The 19226-nt window shown below is 52.8% G+C and overlaps 1 protein-coding gene across 7 annotated transcripts in view; it reads left to right on the top strand.

Moving 5' to 3' along the window:
• The window catches only part of Ptk2b (protein tyrosine kinase 2 beta), a 117261-nt gene extending 98091 nt beyond the window's left edge, over positions 1-19170 (top strand). For 3 of the 7 annotated variants that reach the window (XM_004848383.4, XM_004848382.4, XM_087216776.1), the window contains exons 16-31: positions 84-168; positions 347-447; positions 721-836; positions 1687-1787; positions 1960-2049; positions 2739-2943; positions 5338-5446; positions 6566-6631; positions 8208-8333; positions 13315-13461; positions 13596-13631; positions 13898-13922; positions 15105-15151; positions 16086-16223; positions 16636-16716; positions 18114-19170. In XM_004848383.4, the coding sequence (XP_004848440.1) occupies positions 84-168; positions 347-447; positions 721-836; positions 1687-1787; positions 1960-2049; positions 2739-2943; positions 5338-5446; positions 6566-6631; positions 8208-8333; positions 13315-13461; positions 13596-13631; positions 13898-13922; positions 15105-15151; positions 16086-16223; positions 16636-16716; positions 18114-18329 (1689 nt within the window). In that variant the 3' untranslated portion in view covers positions 18330-19170. The other 4 variants (XM_087216777.1, XM_087216778.1, XM_013073413.3 and 1 more) reach the window with 3 other exon arrangements.
• The last annotated feature ends 56 nt before the right edge of the window (positions 19171-19226 follow it).

Raw genomic sequence — 19226 nt, 5'->3', positions numbered from 1 at the left:
GGGCCCCGTGCTGAGGCCGGGAGGGGAGACTCTCTTTTGAGCACTAGGCTGCACCAAGATCCCTGAACACAGTCTTATTGCAGAAAGGGGAGAAAATCAGTGTGGCCGTCAAGACCTGCAAGAAAGACTGCACTCTGGACAACAAGGAGAAGTTCATGAGCGAGGCAGGTAGGCGTCCCCTTGCAAGGCTTGGGGCCTGAGAGGCCCCGGTGCTCCAGGACCCTGGGAAGGGGCCGTGTGAGCAGCCACAGGACCCCGCTGGAGGAGGGCTTCTCGCTGGTGGCGCGGCAGGTTGCCTCGGTCCTGTGTGACCTTGAACCGTCCGCTGTCCTGCTTGCCCCTGCAGTGATCATGAAGAATCTTGACCACCCGCACATTGTGAAGCTGATCGGCATCATCGAAGAGGAGCCCACTTGGATCATCATGGAATTGTATCCCTACGGGGAGGTGAGTGGGATGGAGGCGGCAGACCCTGAGGACAGCTGGGCCACAGCTGAGCCACAGCTGAGCAGGGCACGGAGCCATTTAGAGCAAGGGACCCTTCTCCCAGCCTCCTGCCTCCTGAAACACGGGCCTTGCTGGTAGAGGAAATCCTCGAAAGTCTTCCTACCTATGGGTTTGTCCCCAAAGGGGAGGAGAGGTTGGTGACTTCCAACAGCCTGGCCCTGGCTCCAGGCTGGAGCCAAACAAGGGAGCTGATAGCACCTCTCCTCCCTGCAGCTGGGCCACTACCTGGAGCGGAACAAGAGCTCCCTGAAGGTGCCCACCCTCGTCCTGTACTCGCTGCAGATTTGCAAAGCCATGGCCTACTTGGAGAGTATCAACTGTGTGCACAGGTAGGCGCAGTGGGCAGGGCTAGGGAGTAGCCTGTGCCCAGCAACTCAGAGGCCTGAGCAGCCTCTGTGGCCCACTTCCTCCCCTGGAAGCTTAAAGTAGACGTGTGGATCCCAGGCACTGTTACTCAGAGTAACCTTGAAGGCTACAGTGTCTGCCTGCAGCTCAGTACCTCCGGCCTCCCTGTGGGGCCAGGAAGGGTCCCCACCTACCCCAGAGCTCCTCTCCTCTGGCTCACTGGCCCTCTAGGTAGCAAATGGTCCAGGAATAAGGGACTGAGCTAGAGAAGCAGCAGAAGATGCTGAGGTCCCACTGCACCCTGGCCCCCAGCACCCCTGTGGCTGTGCAGTTGGTCCTTCCCTCACTGGCTTCTCCATTCCTTCATGTATTCATCCACTTGCTTGGCCAGTGATATGAAGTCCCTACTCTGGGCTGGGCACTGTCCCAGGCCCTGGGACAAAGTCATGATCAAACAGACAGAAATCCTTTCCCTTGGGAAGCTTACACTCCAGCAGGAGGGTCAAACACCAGATCTCAGTAGGCAGGCCGAAGGCCATGGGATGATAGATTTGTTCCCTTGCTTGTTTGGAGTCGCATGCTTTCAAGCCATCTTTTCAATAATAGAAATGAGCATGTGGGGCCGAGCTGCCCGAGAAGCCAGCAGGCACTGGGGTAGGGAGTGGAGCCGAGACATGAGGGGACCCCAGGGATCACAGGCTCCTCTTGGGGAGGCTGAGAGCTCAGCTCTGGAGTCAGCTGCCTGGATGGGGCCCTCTTCCTGCCTGAAATTTGCTAGAGACCTTCCAGGGCCCCAGGGCAGCTCCTCACCTGGCCTTCACATCCTTCCTACAGGGACATCGCTGTTCGGAACATCCTGGTGGCCTCCCCTGAGTGTGTGAAGCTGGGTGACTTTGGCCTTTCCCGGTACATTGAGGATGAGGAGTATTACAAAGGTGAGGGATGTTCTGGCCACAGCTGTGCCCCTGGATGGGTCCTGAAGCCCAAATCCCAGACACAGGGATCCTGCAGTTGGGCAGCCCAGGTCAAGCAAGGGTCTGTATTTCTAGAAAAGTCTGGATCTTTCTTCCCTCAATAACTCCCATAAACCTCTTTGCCCACCCAAAGCCTCTGTGACTCGACTCCCTATCAAATGGATGTCCCCTGAGTCCATCAACTTCCGCCGCTTCACGACAGCCAGTGACGTCTGGATGTTTGGTGAGGGTGTAGAAAGGATCTCAGATCCTCAGCCCCGTAGGCCGGTGAGAGGGGGGCACGGGGACTCTCCTGGGTGCCCAGGGTCCTGCTCAATGTGGGTGCTGAGAAGTCCTAGAGGTGGGGAGGTGGGTGGTGGAGGGAGGGCACTTGGGACTCGGGCTGGCCTGGGCGGTATGGGTTTATCTTCCTGGAAAAGGCTTTGTGACAGCCACAGGACTAATGAGGGACACCCTGGGTGCCCCTCACTGAACACAGGGCCCTGTCGATTCCCTGCCAGCTCTCCCGCAGCTGACCCTGTCAGGTCTCACTGTTGTTACTGCCCTTTTCCAGACAAGGAAACTGGGGCTCCATCAAGTCAGGGGCTTGCGGAGGGTCACACAGGCAGCAAGCGTTGGTGCTTGGCTTCCAACTCCAGCTTTCTGCCGGGCTTCACAGCCTCCCATGAGAAGGTGCTGGCCATCCCAATGCCAGCCGCCTCCCGATCCCAGAGTCCTAATGGCTCCTCTGGAGGTTACAGGAGGGACAAATACACGCAGGTCGCTGGTCTCTTGGGTGGATGACCAAGCAGGGTGCGGGAGGGGAGGCGAGCCATGGGCGCTCTGGCTGTGACCGAGCCCCGCTGGGCAGTTGTTCCTGGGAGGGTTGAAGGGCCTCTCCCAGCACTGGCTGAGCCTCCCCTCGGCCCCCAGCCGTGTGCATGTGGGAGATCCTGAGCTTCGGGAAGCAGCCTTTCTTCTGGCTGGAGAACAAGGACGTCATTGGCGTGCTGGAGAAAGGGGATCGGCTGCCCAAGCCCGACCTCTGTCCGCCTGTCCTGTACACCCTCATGACACGCTGCTGGGACTACGACCCCAGTGACCGGCCCCGCTTCACAGAGCTCGTGTGCAGCCTCAGGTGAGCCTGGGGGTGGAGCTTGGGCAAAAGACGAAACGGGGCCCCAGAAAGCCTGGCTCAGCTCTGCACCACAGACAGCTTCCTGTGCTTCCAAGTCACCCTGTGCAGCGGGTGTCTTTGTTCCCACCTGGCGGACAGGAGAGCTCAGGTTTAAAGTTAGTAATTTGCCCAGGGCAGCGACAGGGGTCTGGGACTTGCACCTCGACCTCCCTTCTGACTGACACTGAGGGCAGTGCCCTGTGCAGGGAGCTGAGGCCAAGTTCACTGTCAGATGTGAGCTCAGACGGGGAGCTGGGGAAGCCTTGCTTACCTCAGGGCCTTGCTCATAGTAGTGCCCTACAGATGCTGCCTTGGTTGGAATCCAAAGGAGACCAGACTCGCACGTGAGCGAGTGCCCATACTTTGTAGAGTTTGAGCCACTTGACTTTGCTTGTCTTGCCTCTCCACTTTGAGCTTCCTTCCCAGTTAGCAAGGAAGGGAGTACTTTTTGACTCGTTATTAATGCTGCAACCCAGGGGCCACCTCTCCCTTGTGATCAGGGTTAGGGGGCCTGAAATTCTGATCCTTCTCAGTGCCCAGCAATTATTATTCCCCTGGGGTAATGGGGCATCACTGGTGAAAGATGTTCCCCATTTTAGGGGTACTGGGTCCCCCAGCCTCCTTGGAGGTGAGCCTATTATCAGCTCTCCTGAAGGTGGTCAGATACTTTATTTTTGCTTCCTTTAGGGTGGGAGTCCAGCAGACTTTTTCTGTAAAGGACCAGATAGTAAACATTTGGGGCTTTGCAGTCTCTATAGGTCTCTGTTGAATTTCTCCAGCTCTGGAAGTTCAGATTGAAAACAGCAAGAGTGAATGTGCTCAATCAAACTTCATCTGGACATGGACATTTGAATTTCACATAATTGTTGCATTTCTTTCTTTCTTTTTTTTTTTTTTTTTTTTGGTACCGGGGATTGAACTCGGGTCCTTGTGCTTGTGCAGCAGGCAGCGAAACCACTGAGCTCAATCCCCGGCCCTAAATTTTTTCTTTTTCTTTTTTTTTTTTTAAGCTACTTTTTTTCGGGGGAGCAGGTACCAGGGATCGAACTCCGGTCCTTGCGCTTGCCAGGGAGGTGGCAGAACCACTGAGCTAAATCCCCGGCCCTGTTGTTGCATTTCTTAAGAGATTTTTTCCTTTTACTTTTTTTGATCCCTAAAAATGTGAGAATTATTCTTACTTTGAAGTCATATAAAAATAGCTGGGAGATCAGCTTGAGCCTGTGGCCCTACTGCAGACCTCTCCTTCTGAGAATTCCTACTCAGTTACCTTAAATACTGTGGTGTTAATGTGCTGACCTGTTTTTGAGGACAAGAAAATAGCCCCTAGAGATGCCTGGTGGGAAGGCTCCCTGGAGGAGGCTGGGAGTACCCAAGTCTCCCAGGGGGACAGCAGGGATGACCCTGCTAATGTTTGTGGGGTCCCCAAGACAGTCTGCAAAAACCTCACTTCAAAGGCTTTTCTGAGCCCGCCTGTACCTTCCTTAGCTCTCTTGATTCATTCTGTACTCATCTCTGTCCTTCATGGGGGAGATTCAAGGAGCCAGAGAATGCAAGGAAATTACTTCGAAGTTGGAATTTGAAAGGGCAGAAGCTCTGGGGTAGAGAAGACTGTTTTAATGCCAAATTTTGAGAATTTTCCCATCTAATGACTGTTTTAGTATCCTTCGATCAAAATGTTGTAAGCCACGACCACAGAACCATGCATACATATTTGTAAACACAGTAGCACGTAGTATACATTCAATAGTACATAACACTTGGTATTCACTTAAACATGTGGATTCATGGGCCCCCTGCAGTAATCCCAAAGGTCCCTGGGCTCTGAGACTGTCATGTTGAGAAGCACTGAATTGGACTGGACAGGAGAGAGACACAAGCATGTCTAATCTCAGAGCGAGTCCACGGGCTCCAGGGGCACACACCAGGGATGAGCGGCTGGAATATTTAATGAGATGTCACACGGAGGCCAGCACCACGAAGTGGGCAGGAGCACCGGAACTCTACACAGGGCACTGGGGCCAACACCAGGCTCAGGAGGGCAGCAGGCAATGAAGAGGGGCCGCTGCCCCAAGCTTCTGCTGCCCAGTGGGGCAGGTTCTGGCTCTCCAAGGACTTTTTCTCATCGTGGACCCGTCCTTGTGACTCTCACCAGCTCGGTGCAGGGTGACTGCAGGCTGCATGTCCCAGTCTGTATCAGAGGGTCTCTCCGGGCACCACAGGGCAGATGGAGAAGGGAATTGGACACAGTGGTGCTCGTCCAGGCCTCTCCTGGTTCCAGTGCATCCCAGAGGGGAGGCCCGAGGAGCATCTCACATCGACCCTGTTTCTCTCCCTATCTGACTTGGCTCCTGGCAGTGACATTTACCAGATGGAGAAGGACATTGCCATAGAGCAGGAGAGGAACACTCGCTACCGACCCCCCAAAATCTTGGAGCCAACTATCTACCAGGAACCCCCACCCAAGGTAAGCAAGCCTTCGCCTTGCTAGTGCCATGACTCACAGCAGAGCCAAGTCCCTATATGACTCACTGCCCTCTCATAGCCTAGACAGGACGCTCCCCACAACCTTCCCTGAGCCCTGCAACCCAGCTCTCTGTCAGCCTCATCACCTCTGTGCCCAGCAGCTGGAGTCTGAGATTCTGGACACCTTGTGGGAAAGCTGAGTCAAGAATCAGCCCTCAGGTTTCCCTTGGGAGACTGGGTGCTTCTCTTCTGGGAGCTTTCTAGGGATAAACTAGATCCCCCGAGGATACATAGATCTCAGGCCCAGTCTCTATGTCCAGGGCAGCCCTAGGCTCAGGAGCCAGGGCCCCACTAGCCCATCCTTAGGTAGGTTGGTTTCCAGAAACCATGCCCGTATTAGTGAGCTAGAGCTGCCATAGCCAATACATGGAGCCACATGCACAACAGACACGTGCAGGTCTGCAGGCCAGGAAATCCAGGATCCAGGGCCAGCACCTGTGGTACCTGGTGAGGGGCCCTTTTTGGCTTGCAGGCTACCTTTGCACGGTGTCCTCACCTGGCCACCTGTGGCCTCTGGTTTCACTCTTACAAGGCACCAGTCTAATCATGGAGCCCCGCCTTTATGCCCTCATGTGACACTCATCACCTCCCAAAGTCCTCACCTTCACTGGGGCAGGACTTCAGCTACAAATTTAGGAGGTGGGGGTACAAACATTCACTTCATAACAATCCCTGGTCTGTTACAAGGCCTTTTCTCATTGTCCTCCCTGCCTGGCATGTGCTGCCCTTTCACTCGGGTCCATCTCCATAAAGCTCCCATGAGTCCTTGAGCCCTCGGTAACTTCCTGCTTCTAAATGTCTGCAGTTGCTGTTTACTGATTGGCAGGTGCTCCTACACACAAGAAGGGCTCCCCGCACTGCACACACACACCCCATTAACCTTCCACATGCAACTAGTGCTCAGCAAGTACATGCAAAGTGATTTTAATGATGACTTTGGCCCCCATCTGCCCTTCATTGTGAACTGGTCCACGTTGCCTCTGGCCTGATGGTCCCCTTGGTGGGTTGTGTTCACTCCAGGAGAGACAGTGACTGACATAACCCTGTGTTTCCTCTGCAGCCCAGTCGCCTCAAATACAGACCCCCTCCGCAAACCAACCTGCTGGCTCCCAAGCTGCAGTTCCAGGTATACATGCAGACGGGGCTAGGGAAGGTCAGGGCCCCCCGCCATGGAGGTGCTTGCTGAAAGTGCATCCCTGTGCCTTCAAGGGGTGGCACACGTCTGCTCGGGCCGTGGAGATGGCCAGGGTTGGCCCTTCTTGGGCATCCAGGGCAAAATTTGAACACAGATCAAAAGAACAGAAATTTGGTTCTGCCAGGCTAAGAAGACCTGGCTGCCACCCAGTCATCTGTCTTCAGTGTCTGTTGCTTCATGTGCCTGCCTGCAGCTGGCTTCTCATGCCTGCAGCTCCCCTGGTCTCTATGCTGAGGAGGAGTTCCACAGAGCTGGGGACCAGAGATGTCCCCAGAGAGTGGAATTGCTCCCTGCAGAGGCTCTGGCCAGCACCCGGTAGCCAGTGAAGAGAGCACAGGGCTGTCTGAGCCTTCTCCATCCTTCACCACTGGCCATGAGCTTCCCCAGAACTGCAGGCCCCTGATCCAGAAGCCCCTGCCCCACCTCCCTCTCTGGCATCTGGGTAAGAGGAGCCCATCCTCCTCTTTTACCTCCTCTTAAGTCCCCCAGCTAAGTAAAAGTCACTGTTCAAAAATGGAGCATTTCAACCAACAGAAAGAGTGCCAGGCTGCACATGGCTCCCTGCAGAAGTCACTAGTATCTTCCCAAGGAAATGGCCACGCCAAAATAAGCTCCATGGGAGGCGAGCAGACGCATAGTCTCTGTGGAAAGAAGGTGCCTTCAGTCGGAAGGTGGGAGCCATGTCTTTAAAAATCAAACATAGCCTCAGAAAAGAAACATTTAAAACAGTGAGAATTTTTCTAAATTAAAATAATTACATGTGTGCACCTACACACACACACGCGCATGCACGCACACACACACACACACACAGAGTCCTCTAAATCTGTGGGTTCTACATCAGTGGTTTCAAACAAGGAGGAATCAAAAATATGCAACAAAACAAAAATGCTGCATCAGTACTGAACACATATGGAATTCTTGTCATTTTTCCCTAAACAATACCTATTTACACAGCATTTACATCACACGAGGTCCCTAAGTAAGCTAAAGATGGGTTACAGTATACTGGAAGATGTACATGGGTTATATGCACATGGGTTGTATGCAACTTCACCACTTTCTGCAAGGTACTTGGGCATCTGCTTATTTGGGAATCTGCACAGGGTCCTGGACCACTGCCCAGGGATACTGAGGAACCAGGCAAATGCATACTTATCCATGGACTGATCAGAGCTGTCAGTTTGTCACATGACTTTGAAATGTAACAATGGGTCCTGAGGACAGAATGCTGGTCTGCATAGGCCCATGGCCCATGGAGCAAGCCATATGTGTAGAGCATCGTAGGGGAGGAGTGGTAGATGAAGAAAGGCCACGTTCCTCTACCTTATCTCTCCAATACGGCCAAGGAAATGCCACACCACATTCTTTATTAGCTCCAGGTGAGCGAGTCCACGTCCCCCAATGTGCTCATGCATTGTTTCTTTGTGTTCGTGTTTGTAGCAGTTAGTTGTCCACCTTCTTGCCTTGTCCCTGTGCCTTGTGCTTCTCTGCTTCTCCTGAATAGGTCCCTGAGGGTCTGTGTGCCAGCTCTCCTACGCTTACCAGCCCTATGGAGTATCCATCTCCCGTTAACTCACTGCACACCCCACCTCTCCACCGGCACAATGTCTTCAAGCGCCACAGCATGCGGGTAAGAAGGCTCTGCATGCTGGGTCCCAGCCTGGACTGAGGAGGCTGATGGAGGGAGGTGGCCTGGGACATGGGGTACCCCATGCCCTTAGCCTCAGTAGGTATCCTCCATGCTGCTATATGCCAGTCAGGCCGCTAGGGGGCTCTGTGACAGCATACATCTTTGCAAGCACATCAGAGGCTGGGCCAAGCTGGGCTCTGCTGCTGATGACACTAGCTGGACCTGACCTGCCCTTGCCCTTGCTGGTGTGGTGGAGAACCATGTGAAACTGTCTCTCTTTCTTGAGCCTCAGGGATAGGGTTGTCCACAGGCGGTGTGGAGGCTCCCAGGCAGAGCACAGCCAAGCCTGGAGGTGCTGGAGAATGAGATTGTGGAGCTCCAACCCCTCTCTGCCTTCCTGCCTGCCTGCTTTGGTTGCTAAATCTCTCCTCAGTCGGAGGAAAGCTTTCTGGTGGCTGCTTCTCCTGCTGCTTTTGTAAAAGGTGCTGCTGGATGGGAAGGAGCTTAGGGGTCAGTGTGGGCACAGCCCCCCGAACTGGCCAGAGAGGGGGCTAAGCCACCTCCCCGAGCCTCTTTGTCATCAGTGACTGGTGAGACCCTGAGTGCCACATGGACGGGCTGCTGATTGTCAGGTCGAATGTGAAAGAATCTCCCTTGATTATGAGCAAATGCCTACCTGCCGCTGGGCTGGCCGTCTCCTTCCATTCTAATGACCTCTTGTGGTCAGTTGCCATGAACGTTCCATATATTGTTTTGTAAATCAAGTGACAAAACAGACTGGAGCCCTCATTGTTTTAGCTTTAACTCTGTGTAAATGCATGGCATTTCATTAAAATAAGTGACTCAAAATTGTTTTGGGGAAAAAAATGCATGTTTATCATGACAGATTTAGAAAATGTAGACAAGTATGTTGATAGACTTCTGTGCTGTTATTCTTAATTTAGTAAAATTTCAAAATGAGCGTAAGAACTTAGAATTCCGAGCAGCAAGATCTGTTGTGAAATAAATTTTCCCCAGCCTACCTTATTTTTCTCTTGTACATTAATTTAACCAACTTCTATCTTTGCATATACTTAACAATACTAACACTGCAGATTGAAGCGTACTATAATTTAGGCAGTGTTCAGTTCCTCTATGTTCCTGCCTTCACTCTTTATTCATAATTAAGTCTTAGTGAGCCTTACTTTAAAATGTGCTCCTTCAAAGAGAAGCTGTTTTGCCTATTTGAAGGGCAGATTTGGCTTTGTCTAAGCCCTGCTTCATGGTGCAGACTTTTCTCTATTCCATAAAGACAGACTGTACAGTAGGAAGAAAGACCTTTTGTGTCAGAGGTTTAGTAGAAATAATTCTGCCCAAAAGAGCAAAATAAACAAAAAAGATCAAAAGTATAAACTCGATTTTATAATATAGATCAGAAACATTGAGAAAGTACCTTCCAGGTGGGAAACTGAAGAGGCATAATAGCCTCCCTGCAAAGCATTTGAAAGCATTTAACAAACATTCAGAGATGGAAAAAAAATTTTTTTCTCCTGCCTGGCTGTATGGGATGGCCCCTTTGGGAGTCTGTGGGACGCCAAAGAGTCATGGTGGTCACAATCTCTCTTTCAAAGAGCTCACAATTCAATAATAAAATGCAAAAAACAGCGCCCAGGCCTGCGGGCGCTGTCCTGGGTGCTGAAGGAGCGAGACCGTTTTGCCTTCCTGTAGCTCCATTCTGCTGGAAGGAACAGGCCATCCTACCCAGAATATCCGCCAGAAGGTTATGGGAGCCACTGAGTAGGGTTTCAGAGAGTAGAGTATCTCCTGCCAGCTGCTTTTTTTCCCCAGCTGGACCTTGAAGGATGGGGAAAGTTTAGACAGGATGAAGCTGGGATGCAGGGGTTGAAAGAGACAAGAGTCACATCGGTCTTGGGAGCCAAGGTTGTGTGATGAAAATGCAGAGGGCAAGAGGGGGATCTATTTGGCTAGAACAAGGAAGGGTTCACATGGGGTTGGAAATGTGGCTGGAAGCATGGGCTGTAGTCAGAGTAGGGAAGGTGTCACAGCACCTGAGTGAGATTTTAAAACCCAAGTACCTGATTCCTTCTAAGACGTGTAAGTGCCCAAGGCCCGAGTGCATTCAGCCAAACCAGCCTAGAGTGATTCACAGTTTAAAAAGTTCTCATTTTCTCTATTATTAATTTTACCATGAAATTGGAAGACAGTAGAATAAATCTTTCCAATATGTGTTTGTTAAAGTATTTGGCAAGATCAGGCCTTAGGCATAAAATGTGTGGAAGTGGTAGAAATCTCTGAGCACTTATAAAACTAAATAGTAACTCATCCTCCCTGTATTTGCTCTAATCTTCCTCAGTTTATGCATTTTTCTTACACCTGGAAATTCCTAACTCCATATGGTGAGCTCCAGACACTTAGGCCCTGTTTGTCACTATTTGTCAGCAGTCTGGGGCAGCCACACTGTTGTTTTCAGCCATTGACATGTAACCAGGAAGATTTTTATAGCCCTAACATTTCCTCATTTTGGAACAACGGTGTCTCAGTTGATTTTGTGTTGCTATAGCACGATACCTGAGGGCGGATTCTTCACACAGAAAAGGAGTTGACTTAGCCCACAGTTTTGGAGTTTGAAGAGCATGGCCCTGGCTTCTGCTCAGCTGTGGGGAGGACCACAGGGCAGTGGCTGGGTTTGTGGTGAGACCATGAAGGAGATCATCCAGCAAGACAGGAAGCAAGATTCCAGGGAGGGACCGGGCTCATCTTTTCTCTAGCAGCGCCCCTCAGGAATTAGTCCACTCCCACCAGACTTGGCCCATTGCCATGAGCGGCCTTCATCCACCCGTGAGGGTGGACCTGCTAGCACTTAGGTACCTTTCCCTAGGGTCCACTCCCTACAGCTTCCTCCACCTCAGCCCTGCCATGCTGGGGAACCCAGCTTCCTGCACAAACCATCTCCAAGCCTTGGCAGTCAGTCTCTGTGAAACAAATCTTACTTCTGTTCAATAATCCCATGATTAGAAACTACTTGTGCATTCCGAAATTTGCTTTATTCTTTTAAGGGTTTAGCTCAGTGGTTCTCAACGGAGATGATTTGGCTTCTGAGGGGACTTCTGGCAATGTTCAGAGGCATTTTAGTTACAACTGGGGAGATGCTATAGCCATGTGGTGGGTGGAAGTCACGATTACTCTTAAGTATCCTACAGTGTACAGGAAGTCTATCTGAAGGAAAAGAATATCTACTCCCAAATCCTGGTTGAACCCTTGTTTACTTAGTCCCAGGAATGTTGCATAGTTTACATTTTTCTCCTGGTCCTGGGGATGAAACCCAGGGCCTTATGCATGCAAGATGAGTGCTTGACCACTGAGCTACATCCCCGGCCCATTGTGGATTTTAAGCCCTATGCCTGCCACATAGCAGTTGCTTAACAAGTAGCTACTGAATAGATTAATGAACACAGAATATTTCAGCAAGAAACCTAACTTGCAGGGAAAAGTATTTTCACAAATTGAAGTTGGTAATTGAAGTTAAACGAGACCTGGGAAAAACATCCCAATGTAACTGTCTCTAATGTGTATTGTAATATTCAAATATGTTCTATATTCGGTGGGGAAACTGTTTTAAGAGGCTTGGCAGGGAGAAGCCTTTCAAACACATAGGAATTTTTAGCATTTCTTCAAGTGCCTTCTATGTAAACTGGCCACTTCAAAGGAAAGGAACTGCCCTAGCCTCCATTGTGTTGCTGTCACACCATACTGGAGGCTGGTTAATTTACAGTGTGCAGAACTATATTCAGTTGCAGAGGCTGGGAGGTCCAGGGTCCAGGGCCACATCTGCTGAGGCCCTTCTTGCTGTGTCACAGCATGGCAGAGGGCATCGTTTGGGTGAGGGGAGGGGGCACAGTCATCCTTTAGTCAGGAGCCCCTCTCATTCATGCAGGAAGCAAGGGCCCTCCTGGCCCAGCTGCCCTCAAAGGTCCACCTCGCCATGCTGTCACATAGGGGGTTAAATTTCCAACATATGAGCTTTGAAGGCCATGTTTCAGCCATAGCGGCAACTCTAGGACCTGCTGGCTTTCATGTCAGAGCAGGATGCTGTCTCTGGCAAAGGCCATCCTTGGCTTTACTGAATCAGGAGGATGCAGGTAACATTCTTTCTCCATCAGTCCTAGAGGTCTAGGTGGCCCAGTGCAGCAGGGGGGAAAGACAAAATAGTTTGGAGGGACTGAGCAGGTGATTAAGCAAAAAGCCCTGGGAAGACTGAGGGAAAGTAGGCCAACATTCCCATCTTCAGGATAGCAGCCGAAACAATGAATGAGCCCAGCGCCTCACAGGTGAGTTAAAACAAGGGTTGGACTTAGAAAACTCAGGGAGAGGAAGCCGTTATCTTCTATCCATAGAGCTCTCCTTATTTACATTTCATTCTTCGTCCTATCTCAGCACATGTATTTCTTCTAAGCACTGGTGAAAATAACCCAAGCTGTTATTTTAACGAGTGCATTTTAATGAAAACGCGCGACTAGTAGGTGCCGCTGTTGCTCCTCCCCCCGGGGCTGTGCCTCGGGGCTGGGGGAGCCGCAGGGCTGCCCTCAAAGCTTCCAGAGCTGCCTGGTGGTGCTTTGGTGGACTCAAGCTCCCAGAGGCGGGCTTTGCGTTTCTCAGCCTATTGGATGACAGCCACCATCACAGAAGCCAATGAGAAAATAACAGTAGGGCAGTCAGGGGAAAATAAAATGTCACCAAGGGGTCAGGTGGTCCTCTGGATGCAGTGCACGTTAAGCGGTGTGATCCCAGTTTTGACAGCCTGTAGCAATCTAGGCCTGTCTGTGAGGCTGACAGTGGTGACAGCCGCCTCCATACAGTACCTGTGTGTGACTGTGGGTCTAAGAGCAAACCAGCAGGCCCAAGGCTTTGGTGCCTCCCCGTCATCCCTCCTCTGAGTCTGAGGATGTGGCTCATGGTGCTTCTCATCTCCCCATGTCCTCAGGAGGAGGACTTCATCCGACCCAGCAGCCGAGAAGAGGCCCAGCAGCTGTGGGAGGCCGAGAAGGTCAAGATGCGGCAGCTGCTGGACAAGCAGCAGAAGCAGATGGCGGAGGACTACCAGTGGCTGCGGCAGGAGGAGAAGTCCCTGGTGAGCGGGTGCTCCTGGGGGCGATGCTGTCATGGTCCCTGGGCATCTTCCAAGCTGATTCAGGCCATTCTGGGCCATGTGTTCTCGGGACATCAGCTCCAAACCCTAAGCCCTTTCTTTGGCCTCCTCCACAGGACCCCATGGTGTACGTGAACGATAAGTCCCCTTTGGTAAGTCACTGGGAGAGGCCCAGGGAATTCACTCTGGGCCCCGGGCCTGCCCGTCTCCTTCACTGCTGCCCTCATCGGGAGCGCATCCTGGCCCTTTGTGCTGAGGCCACGTGGCTCTACGCCTTGGCACAGCCTTGACCCCTAGAAAGGTGGACCTCCATCTCCGGGGCTGTAGTCTCTACGCACACGGGGTGGTGGGCTTGGAAGTAGGAGGGGGTGGTCCCCAGGGCCACAGAAGTGACCTTCTCTCCCCTACTTCCTTGCAGACCCCAGAGAAGGAGGCCGGCTACAGTGAGTGTTTCTGCCCTTCCTTGGGGTTCTGCTGCAGTTTCAGGAGCGACCTGACCCATCTTGTTTTCATTTTGAGCAAACAGAGTGGGCTGGCTTCAAAGTGGAGAGCTCTCTGCTCCCTCCCTGTCTGGAGTCCCTCTTCATCCCTCTGTCGCTCACATCCTCAAGCTTCTACCCCATCCCTCTCCCGCCCGATTTATGTGGAGGAGTCAGTGAGGCTCTCCCCCTTCCTGTCTCCCACTCTCCCTGTCTGTCAGAGGCGCCTGGTGGAAGGTTAAGTAGCTCCATCTGCTTCTCCCAGTTTGCACTCATCCTCCAAGACAAAGCCACATGGTGGCCCCAGAAGCCTGAGCTGAAGCAGGGAGGAAAGAGGGCTGAGGCTAGCAGTGACCACAGCCACAGACAACCCGGGTCATGCCCAAATGGTCACTCATTTCATATCATGGCAACTCTATGGGACAGGTACAGTTCATCTCCGTTTTATAAAGGATAGAATTGGGCACAGTTCGGCTATGTAACTTGTCCAGCGCCACAGGCACTAATTAGCAGAGTCCGGATTTGAGTCCAGGTGGTCTGGCTCTTAGGTCCCTTCTTGTTGAGACCCAGGAAGTCTAAGCAAGCTGCCCTGGGTGGCTGAGCTCTTTGGTGGCAGAGGACAGAGCAAGCCAGGTGCTCCGCCTCCCACCACTTGCCCACTCCCCCAGCTGCTCCACAGGCTCGTGTGTGTCTTCGCTCGCTTCTGCTGTGATTTTGGAACCATTAGCAAATCCTCATCCATCCTTCCAGGGGCCGTGGAAGCGCTGGGCAGGGACTCCGAGACCCCTGCTGCCCACAGAGTGGGAGGGCTCTTTCTCATGGATGGTAGAGGCCACAGTGTGGCTGTTCCCCAGGCCTGTGTCCCTCAGGAAGGAAGCATAGCAGGTCTGGGACACCCCGCCATCGTCCACCTCTGCTGTCCCTGCGGTTTCTTTCTGTCCAGTGGGCAGCAGCGCTCGTGACCCTGAGGATGACCATGGAAACTGGGGTGTTCGTTTCCTTGCCACCTTCCTGGGATTCGGGTCTAATGTGGCCAGGGTCTGCTGGTGGTAGAGGAGGGGAGTCGCTTGTTTATCAGTAGGAATGAGGGAAGGGCCGGGGTGCTGAGACCCCCGCTCACTCCCTGTGCCCCCCACCCTGTTGCAGCGGAGTTCACCGGACCCCCGCACAAGCCCCCGCGGCTGTGCACACAGGTAAGTGTTGGGTTCGCCAGAGATGATGATGAATTGGGTTTGGGGTTGGGGTTCCAAAAGATGCACGTTGAAAACTTCGAAGGCCCTGAGCGATAATTCAGTTCAATGTCCTCATTGTACACAGTGTAATGAGAATATACTGTGAGTGTTTAAATTTAAATGTATCACAGTAAAAGCCACATTGCCATGAGTCCCCCTCAGACTACTCCCCATCACTTCCAACACACCTATCCCATCATTCTTGCCACTTTCTGAAGCCATTCTGGACGTCCTCTTCCATGAGTGTCTTTAGTTGTGCTGCCGTGGCTGCCTCCATGTCCTAAATCGATTCAAAACACTGACTTTTGGTGGTCATTTTGGGAAGAGCCAGAAGTCACATGGTGCCAGATCCGGTGAATAAGGTGGATGAGGGCCCACCATGATGTTTTTATTTGACAGAAATTGCCATAAACATTTGGTCCGCAGAGGGTGCCAACAACCATGGTGAATCCTGAAATTAAAAAGAAATTATTACAGTAAAAAAACACACTACCATGAATTCTCCCTGAAAATACTCAAACTACCCACCTGGCTTTGAACACAATTATCCCATCGTTACTGGCAGTTTGTCTCTTACTGAAATAAGTTTTTAAAAAGTTTTATTAGTGGATATTTGCAGTGCATCATGATTACATTCATTGTGGAGAGTTCATGCATGTCCATTACACAACTTATTTCTTTTAATAAGTTTTTAACATTTAAACATTCACTGTACTCTTTGACCATCCCACATACAAATGAGGCCCAGAGAAGGGACGCGCCTTGCTGCAGGCCTCAGAGCTAGGTGAAAAAGCGGTGAAGAGCCAGTTTCCCGCTCCGCACTGCTGCAGCCCTGGGGCAGGAGCTGGGGTCCCCTTCCCCGCACCCCGACCCAGCATTGCCTTCTGTCTCGCAGTCCATCCAGCCCACAGCCAACCTGGACAGGACCGACGACCAGGTGTACTCAAACGTCATGGAGCTGGTGCGGGCTGTGCTGGACCTCAAGAACAGGCTGGGCCAGCTGCCCCCCGAGGACTATGTGGTGGTGGTGAAGGTGGGACCCTGAGCAGGGGCACCTCGGGGAGACTGCTGTGAACCCCAGCTCTGGGCGGAGGGGCTGTGCCTCCCCATTGGCCGGCCTGGAAGGCCCCAGTAGTACAGGGTGATTAAAGGGAAGTTAGGCCGGAGCAGCCCCAGAGGGGACCTACATCCCAGCAGCAGGAGGCTTTCTCAAAAAGCAAGACATAGGCTGGGCGTGGTGATGCATGCCTTGATTCCCAGCACTCTGGGAGGCTGAGGCAGGAGGATCACAAATTCCAGCCCAGCCTGGAGAATTTAGTGACTTCACAAGATCCTGTCTCAAAAAAATATTTTTAAAGGGCCGGGGATGTAGCTCCGTGTGAATCCAGGGTTAGTCCAGGGTTAATGCAAGAGGTAAATGCTTCCCTGTCTCTTCCTCTATCCAGAATGTGGGGCTGACCCTTCGGAAGCTCATCGGGAGTGTGGACGACCTCTTGCCCTCCCTGCCATCCTCTTCGAGGACAGAGGTGAGTGTCACAGTGCACACCTGTCACTTCCACCCTGCACCCTCAGATGCCTCTCCCACGGGCAATTCCAGGGCCCCCTGGGCAGTGTCTTTCTGCCTGCTGAGTCCCCAGCAGGCGGCTGTGGGCCCCACCAAGCACCCAGGGCAAACTTCCTATTCAGGTCTCAGGTAACCACAGTGAGTGCTTATTAATGAAGACATGCAGGGTGCACGACACCTTGCCCTTCCCTCCTATTGGCCTTTATCTCACACATCTGTGCTAATGAGGCGATGTCATTGTCACAAGTCCCCATGAGATTCTCGGTGCTCTGTGAGCTGGACCGCGGTGACATCAGAGTAGTGGTCTCTGAAGATGTCCACATCCTGGGCTCCAGGGCCTGTGCTCTTGTTACCTTGCACAGCAGTAGGGACTTCGTAGTGCGATCAAGTTAAGGCTCTCCAGATGAGATTATGCTGGAGCAGGTGAGAGGGGGCAGGAGGTCAGAGTCAGAGGGACCTGAGGACAGAAGCAGGGGCCAGAGCCGTGCTGCTGCTGGGAGGGGCCATGGGCCCAGGAAGGCCACGGCCCTGCCGACACCTTGGCTTAGTGAGTCTCTTATCGCAGCCGTAGGGGACGGACCCAGTGCTGCTGTACCCTTGAAGCTGTCCGTCTCAAAGTCAGTTGCCAACCTCCCCCACAGGGCCCTTCGATCCACCGCCTTCCAGCGTCAGCCACATGGCACATCCAGTCACTGTCCCCACTGACTATGGCTGCTCTGGGCAGGACTGGGCAGGTGTGTCTGGGACACTCCCAGGCCTCCCTCTGGTGGCAGCAACAACCCATAGAGGGCTCAGCTGGGCAGGTACCACCCTCTCAGGGGACTGAGATGCCCCTGGGACCTGGCCAGCTTCCAGGGTGAATTTCCTGGTTCAGATCTGATGGGAAAGCTCTGCGCCCTCCGGATGGCTATTCATTCACTCACTCACTCACTCATTCATTCACTCACTCACTCATTCATTTACTCACTCTCACTCATTCATTCACTCGTTCATTTCCTTTGACAAATAGTCTTGCACTTCATGTGCTCAGGGTGTGCTGTACACTGGGGATGTGCTGGTGAAAGAAATGTCACCTCTGATCTCTTGGTTTGAGAGTAGACAGCTAACACGCAGGGCAGCACACTTGGCCGCTGCCCCACTCATCTCTAGAACATCAGCTGATGTCAGGACGTCGCCGTGAAGGGCGGCCTTCTGTCAGGCTGGGTCAAGGGCTTGGCTGGGCTCTGGGACGCCTGCTGTGTCCATTGGACCCTGAGTGGGGGTTGGATTCAGCCCAGGCCTGGGCCCGATTCCTCCCTGGGGAACTTGACTGCCTCAGTCAACACCCTTCCTTGGCCTCTGCGGGCTCTGTATCTGCAGATTGAGGGGACCCAGAAACTGCTCAACAAAGACCTGGCAGAGCTCATCAACAAGATGCGGCTGGCGCAGCAGAACGCAGTGACCTCCCTGAGCGAGGAGTGCAAGCGGCAGATGCTCACGGCCTCCCACACCCTGGCCGTGGACGCCAAGAACCTGCTGGACGCCGTGGACCAGGCCAAGGTTCTGGCCAATCTAGCCCACCCGCCAGCTGAGTGACGGAACATGGGGCTACCCGCCTGCATCTCCACCCCGACCCGTCCTGCACCTTCCCGCCTTGCCTTTGGTCATGTGGTCTTCTTGGGGAGGACGGGGGGAGTCCTTCCCCTTGCTCTGCACGACCCCTCCCCACCTCACCCCAACTGTGCTGCTCAGCCTGCGGCTGGACGGAGGGACTCTGGGTATGGACGTGGGACGCATCTGATGCATCTGGTTCAGAGGGGGCGCTGGTGCTGGCCACTCCCTCCCACCCCAGCTGGGCGCTGGGTGCTGGCGCACCTCACTGGGGTCACAGCGATGCCCCTAGCCACTGAGATGGCTTCATGCATGGACAGGTGGGCCCATTTGGGAGCCAAACTATCCCTTCTCCTTCCTCTTCAGCCCTCGAGGGTCCCTGGATGTACAGATTGGCCAGGGAGGGGCTTTGTGTGGGGGGCAGGAGGCTAGTGAATGAGGAATGGTCCTGGCTTTCTTGTACAGTGTATATTGGAATTTATTTAATGTGAGTTGGGTCTGGACTGACAACTGGGGGGGTGGGGAGTGAGGTGCAGTCCAGGAACAAGCTAACTAGGGAACGGGGCAGAGATGCAGCTTTTTATCAAAGCAGCCATCGGGGAAGAAGCAGAGAGACAGCGGCCAAAACAGGACTCGGGACCACACTCTGCTTTCTTCTGCCCTCGTTTCTCTTTCTCCCTTGGCTGTTCCCTCGCCCCCTCCCCTTCTTACTCCTGTGCTCTCTCCTTTCCTCACCTGCTCCGTTCCTTTCTCAAGTGTTTGTGTAGAACATTCTTTTACCTTCTTTCTATCTGACTTGTGGTTGAATTAAAATTGTACCATTTGCTTTGTGGTTTGTTTGTGTGGTTTGTTGGATCTGCTGGCCTTGAACTGTAGTCCTGG

Source organism: Heterocephalus glaber, unplaced genomic scaffold (genome assembly GCF_053883595.1).
Source record: "Heterocephalus glaber isolate CG9 unplaced genomic scaffold, H.glaber_assembly_v1.0 deba00001460, whole genome shotgun sequence".
In the NCBI taxonomy this organism is placed as follows: domain Eukaryota; kingdom Metazoa; phylum Chordata; class Mammalia; order Rodentia; family Bathyergidae; genus Heterocephalus; species Heterocephalus glaber.
Note: the sequence above shows the minus strand (reverse complement) of the source record. Positions and strands in the feature narration are given on the sequence as shown.